This window comes from Vigna unguiculata, chromosome 5, assembly GCF_037176805.1.
Source record: "Vigna unguiculata cultivar grain cowpea cultivar isolate G323 ecotype 2 chromosome 5, ASM3717680v1, whole genome shotgun sequence".
Classification (NCBI taxonomy): Eukaryota; Viridiplantae; Streptophyta; class Magnoliopsida; order Fabales; family Fabaceae; genus Vigna; species Vigna unguiculata.
In genome coordinates, this window is record NC_140796.1 from 40,202,043 (window position 1) to 40,206,787 (window position 4,745).

At 35.6% G+C, this 4,745-nt stretch overlaps 1 protein-coding gene across 1 annotated transcript; it reads right to left on the reverse strand.

Moving 5' to 3' along the window:
* Positions 1-1,538: 1,538 nt before the first annotated feature.
* On the reverse strand, positions 1,539-3,994 carry LOC114186274 (uncharacterized). Its single transcript, XM_028074331.2, has 6 exons — positions 3,869-3,994; positions 3,594-3,760; positions 3,045-3,344; positions 2,377-2,811; positions 2,141-2,296; positions 1,539-2,039 (listed from the first exon to the last, which is right to left on the reverse strand). Exons 2-6 carry the CDS (start codon positions 3,607-3,609, stop codon positions 1,615-1,617), a joined length of 1,332 nt encoding a protein of 443 aa, XP_027930132.1. The 5' UTR covers positions 3,610-3,760; positions 3,869-3,994; the 3' UTR covers positions 1,539-1,614.
* Positions 3,995-4,745: the final 751 nt, after the last annotated feature.

Below are 4,745 nucleotides of genomic sequence, written 5' to 3' on the forward strand. Positions count from 1 at the left end.
CAGGGAGAGAATTAACAAAAAAAAAAACCCTAAAACGAGAGAGAGGATGAAGATATAAACTCTCACTTACCCAGGAGACCGAATAGGATACACAACGGTGAGAGATGTGGAATGAAAAAGAAGAATCGATGAATGTGCGTGTGGGTGTGTTCCTTGCGAGGAAGAAAGACAAAACCCTAACCCCTCTTTTTCACCAAATTTCCGCATCACACAAAGTTCAAAGGTGCCTCTGATGGAAGAGAAAAAGCGAAGAACCTTGTCCCAACAAACAAAAACTTGAGGATATTTCAGTGGTGTGAGATGAGAGACGTGGAGGGGAAACGAATGAAAGAATGAAAAGGGTTGGCTTGAAACCTGAACTGCAAATGCCCTCTTCCGCTCTGGACTACACCAATCAATGCAAGTGCCACGTCATAGAAGTTAAAAAAATTGAAAACTAAAAATCAAAATGCCACATCTTAGTGACATGTAGGCAGGTTAAAAAGGGGTCAAATTTGGTGAGTTAAACTACCGTTACTCTTATATAAGTGTATATAAGTGAGTGAGTGAGATAAGAGTAATAAGGTGATTTAATGATTAAAAGGAAGGGAAGAGAGGGAAAGGTTTGGTTCAACTCCTCCTGTTAATAATTTAAAAAAATAAAATTTGTTTGATGAGATTTAGAAGAAAACTTAAAGAATATGGAGATAAAAACACAATTGAAAAATGATTTAGAAAATTAATTAAATTGTAATTTTATTAAGATCAGGTTGGATTTGGCAAGATCATGACAATAACCAAGGTTAAATCCCAATTCAAACGTAAATTTATATTTAATTAAAAAAATTATATAAACTAACTTTAGTCTAATTGACTTGGAAAAATCCAATTGAATGATCCAATTAAAATAGATATGAATTGAATTTATATTAACATTTTAAAAATCCAGCCAATCATCACGCGTAGTCATATATATTTTTATGTGAATTATATTCTTTAGCTGTTTTAGTTTGATTTGAATCCCTTGAAGTCACTTAAATATAGTTGTCGTTGCATTGTGTAGTAAAAATAATATTCACATCTTCCTTTTCTCATATAAAAAGGTTACGAATAAAATTCGCTAGAAAGGGAGAGACTTGTACATGTACTTAATATTGTTTCACGGAAAATAAACTTCATATTTTAACTTCCCAAAATTAAATAAATGATTATCCATTATAGTAAGATTTAATATGATTAAATTGAGACTAAATGGAACAATAAAACCAATTGAGAAAAAGAAAAAGAAAATGGATAAAGAAAAAGTTGAATGTGAGAGATTAAACCTTAATTTATTTTATAGATTTTTGTAGTTGACTTACCTTGTGTTTTCTAGCCAACATTAGAAATAGAGATCTAAATCTATCAAAAACGAAAAAAAAAAACACCATTTTAACAAAAAAATCAAAACACACCCTCAGAACCATCGAGACATAAATACTTTTTTGTATAGTTTCTTATACCTAGAAGAAAGGCTAACTAATCAGCAAAAATATATTAGGTAGAAATTGGTCAACCAATTTGAAAGAAAAATCTGAAATTGAATAGACATTAACAAAAAGATCATTCGGTTGGAGAAAGCGGAAGGGAGAAAATTTACCTAAGTAAAAGCAAAAAAACACAACAAATGAAATAAATAAATGCTACACAGTGTAAAGGCTCAAACAAATACTTTCTGTACTGAAAGACAGTGCTACCTATGGAACACTTAGCTCCAAAGCTGGGAGTTAAAGAAGAGTTAGCACCAAATGGAGATGGGGATGAGCCAAAAATAGTGGGTGTTGCTGCTGATGTTGAAGAACCAAAAGCTGATGAACTGAAGGCATTAGCGGCAAAAGTTCCAAATCCAGAAGAAAAGGGAGAACTCTTTGGCGCAAACGGGTTAGAATTAGGTGTTGTGGAAGAAAAAGGATTGGCCAATGATTGACCAAACACTGGTGAAGGAGAAAAGGCATTTGTCTGTGTTGTAGACGAACTGAAGCCTGCCAAACCAGTAAACTGACCAGAGGGAAGTGGTCCACCTAAATTATATAATTCATTAAGTCAAAATCATCATCTGCAATGAAAGCCAGAATAACAACAAAAATGTTTATAATGTTTGAAAGAAAAAAAAAGAAAAGACCTTTGTCTCCCAATTGATCGTCCTCCCATCTTAGTTCCTCATGACTTTTGAGTTCGTAAACAGGCATGGCAGATATGGATTCCAATTTTGGGATCCGTCCAGAGGTACCACTATCTGCTTCAATTGTTGCTGCATAACTAGCTACTGTACTTCCACCTAAATTATATAATTCATTAAGTCAAAATCATCATCTGCAATGAAAGCCAGAAGAATTATAAAAATGTTAAAAAAAAAACCTTTGTCTCCCACATAGTCCTCCAATCTTAGTTCCTCATGACTTTTGAGTTCGTAAACAGGCATGGCAGATATAGATTCCAATTTTGCAGTGTGTACAGAGGTTCTACTATATGCCTCAGTTGTTGCTGTGTAACTAGCTACTCTACTTCCACCCCGTTGCTGACCTCCAAAACCTGGCTGTCTAATACCAGTATTTCCAAAGGTCGATACCAGTATTTCCAAAGGTCTGCTAGCACCAAATGCAGGAGTGCCAAATGCAGGGATGCTTGTAGCACCAAATGCAAGCCGAGATGATCCTTCAAAAGTTGTTGAGGAACCAAATATGCTGCTTCCAAAAGCCGGTTGTGATTGCTGTGTGGCACCAAATGGACTTGTTTGAGTAGGAGTAGATCCAAAACCTCCAAAAGCAGGCATCTGACCAAAAACGGATGATCCTACAAACCAAGAGAATCAATTCTCAGATTGAACCAAAAAACTGTCCCAATAAGATTGTTAAAAAAAACGAAGACAGTAGCTAAATGATACTAAAGAACTCAGTAATTCAATGAACAACCTGATGAAAAAAATTTGATGTAATATTTCAGAAAGAAATAAATGAAGACAATCTAATGAAAACAACAAAAACAAGCCGTAAACAAAATGAAAAAAGAATTCAAGGCACTCATACCACCAACTGACGATGATGAGCTACCAAAAGTAGGAGTTGAAGAAGACTCAAAAGCGGGTACGGAGCTACCGGAAGCAGGTGACGATGAAGCCCCAGAAGCTGTATTGGAAGAAAAGGGAGAAGACTGTTGTGCCGCACCAAATACCCCAGTGGAAGTACCTCCGAACATGGATCTTCCAGTTTGCGAACCAAATGGACTCGTACTACCAGACGGGTTAGGGTCAAATGGATTGGTACTTGAATTGGTCTGTCCATAAACTATTTGAGAGCCTAAAGGGCTCGACGAAGACTGCCCAAAAGCTGTCGAAAGAATAACTCCACATTATAAACGGTTTGCGAAAATAATCAATAAGCAAACAAATACCATCCCCCACCCTTCACGCACACTTACCTCCAATCAACAAATACAGCAATAATAATAATAATAATAAACAATAAAACAATCATTCTCCAAAGGAACCACAACACTAGCAGAAACACAAAATTATCCTAAAACCGAGCACGCAAGAACATTACGATACGAATTAACGCAGAGGAGGCGATACTTACGGTTCGAACCAGACATCGTTAGAAGCAAGTAGTAACAACCGCGATCTGAATCGAAGTATGTTAAGCTTGGAGATTTGTGCTATCCACGAGTTAGATTACGAGCGAGCAGGATCTTCGTCTGATGGAATCGTTGAAAATCACGACATGACGTGATTTCGCGAGTCGCTCTGCAAAAGAAAGAACAAGAAAAACATGGTAAGGTTCGACAATCTTCTTTGCTTATGGCATACAAAACCCTAATTCGCGCAGAAATAGGAATATTCGAAGTTACGAACCCTCTTTCTGTTGGACGGAAATGGAAGAACAAGGAGGACAGGACTGATGATCGGAGAAGAAGCAAGGGTTTTTCTTTCGTTTTCTTGGTGATAGGTTAGCGGGAGATGAGAAGAAACGAAACGAGGGTTTTTGCATGAAAAAGAGTGATGCGCCTACGTATAAATAGCACAATTGTGAAAGCCGCATAGCTTAAAAATTCCGCTGAATATAAAACAAAAACATTGCTAAATTGGATTACTGACTATCTGGTTATATATATATCTCATGTTTTTTTTATATAATAATAGTAATGACATAATGATTATTAAATGTTCATTTTTAAAATTATAATAAATTCTCCTTTTAAATAAATATTTTAATTAATATAATTATCTTTTAACTATTTATCTATTCTTCATATGTATAACCAAATTTACTCAATTATCCTACTTAAAAGGCTGACACATGTGGAAATTTCCCCTTTTTGTTCATGTCTCACCTGATCAACACGTGTCCAAACATGAGGTTTTTAAGTAATTTGGTGTTATGCAGATGGATGGCGCGAACACTGTAGCTGAAGGTGTGATGGATTTCTTTTGAAGTTTCTATGAGGTTCAGATTTCAAATCAATTCATATTTCTGCTTTCTTTTCTCCTTCTTTTGCTTCGTTTCATTTCTCCTTTTTCTACTTCTTTTGCTGCTTCTTTTTCTCCTTTTTATGCCGACTACATTTGTTGTTCAAGGTGAGTGGTTTTGGTTGAGGTGTTTTGTTGGTTTTTTAAAAGCATTTTCTTGGGACAGGAGTTGTCGTGCAATGCTGTTGTGGAAGGTGTTGTCGTTTTGGGTTATGGGTTATTTGTTGTTTAGGATTTTGTTTGATCTTTTAATGGTTTAAGG

Coding starts and splice junctions, on each gene's coding strand:
- LOC114186274 (XM_028074331.2), bottom strand. Junction 2,297..2,376: donor GGACTATGTGGGAGACAAAG/GTTTTTTTTTTA, acceptor TATATAATTTAG/GTGGAAGTACAGTAGCTAGT. Junction 2,040..2,140: donor CGATCAATTGGGAGACAAAG/GTCTTTTCTTTT, acceptor TATATAATTTAG/GTGGACCACTTCCCTCTGGT.